A 1,327-nucleotide genomic window follows, 5' to 3' on the forward strand; every position below is an offset into this window, starting at 1 on the left:
CTGAAGGCGTTGACCGTCTTCGATAGCAAATGGAGCTGGGGTTCAGCGACTCTTGCCTACTTGTACCGATAGGTAGTTGGTCTGTTTTGTGATCAACTCATTTCTTCATTAGCAATGCAAGCTTGCTGTCAAGTTAACATTGTTTTTCTTTCATATGCAGCTGGACGATGCGTGTTGCAGGATCACAGATAGTGCAGGCATTGGTGGTAATATGCTTCTACTTTTTGTATGGAGCTGGGAGCGTCTGCCTGTTGGACGCCCGAAGAGCGTCAGGTTTAATCCTTGGTATGAAGATGAAGATGACGAATTACGGCGCCCCACTTGGGCTTACAAGTGGGATGTGGTTTCCGAGATGACGAACGATGTCAATCTCATGTACCAGAAGTACGTTGCCGAGTTGGACACGATTACGCCTGAGCAGGTAACGAGGTCATTACTTCAGTCATTTCTCATGTTTGCCTAAAAAAGATTCACCAATTTTGCATTGTTGCCCTATTTCATAGGTGGAATGGCAGCCATATGGCGCCGATGACAGACTTGGGTACACCCCGGAGTTTACCATCAACCCGATGTGCTTGCGGGATAGGGATCTCTGGCGTATGCGGTGCCCACTGATATGCAACTGGGCTGTTGAGTTTCATTTGCCACATCGCGTGTCTCGTCAGTTTGGTCTGTTCCAGCCTCACCCGCCGGAATGGGTGGATACGGACAAAGCACTTCATAGGTAAGACAGCATGAACCGTATTGACTAAGCATCGTCACTCCTTGATTTTGCTAATGTTTGGTTTTGTACCATGCAGGTTGGACAGGAGAAGGCAGCGGAAGATAAAGGACTGGGACAAGCATCACGCTTCGTATGTTACTGTTGGAAATATGCCCTAGAGGCAATAATAAAAGTATTATTATATTTCATTGTTCATGATAATTGTCTTGTATTCATGCTATAACTGTATTATCCGGAAATCGTAATACACGTGTGAATACTTAGACCACACAATGTCCCTGGTGAGCCTCTAGTTGACCAGCTCGTTGTGATCAACAGATAGTCATGTTTCCTGACTATGGACATTGGATGTCGTTGATAACGGGATCACATCATTAGGAGAATGATGTGATGGACAAGACCCAATCCTAAGCATAGCATAAAAGATCGAGTAGTTCGTTTTGCTAGAGCTTTGCAAGTGTCAAGTATCACTTCCTTCGACCATGAGATCGTGTAACTCCCGGATACCGTAAGAATGCCTTGGGTGTACCAAACGTCACAACGTAACTGGGTGACTATAAAGGTGCATTACAGGTATCTCCGAAAGTAGCTGTTGGGTTGACA

General features: G+C 45.5%; 1 protein-coding gene across 1 annotated transcript; it reads left to right on the forward strand.

Annotated features, from left to right (window-relative positions):
- Positions 1-366: 366 nt before the first annotated feature.
- LOC119283745 (serine/threonine-protein phosphatase 7 long form homolog) lies at positions 367-882 on the forward strand. The gene is made up of 3 exons (XM_037563161.1): positions 367-421; positions 504-724; positions 801-882. Exons 1-3 carry the CDS (start codon positions 374-376, stop codon positions 880-882), a joined length of 351 nt encoding a protein of 116 aa, XP_037419058.1. The 5' UTR covers positions 367-373.
- Positions 883-1,327: the final 445 nt, after the last annotated feature.

Source organism: Triticum dicoccoides, chromosome 4A (genome assembly GCF_002162155.2).
Source record: "Triticum dicoccoides isolate Atlit2015 ecotype Zavitan chromosome 4A, WEW_v2.0, whole genome shotgun sequence".
Taxonomy (NCBI): domain Eukaryota; kingdom Viridiplantae; phylum Streptophyta; class Magnoliopsida; order Poales; family Poaceae; genus Triticum; species Triticum dicoccoides.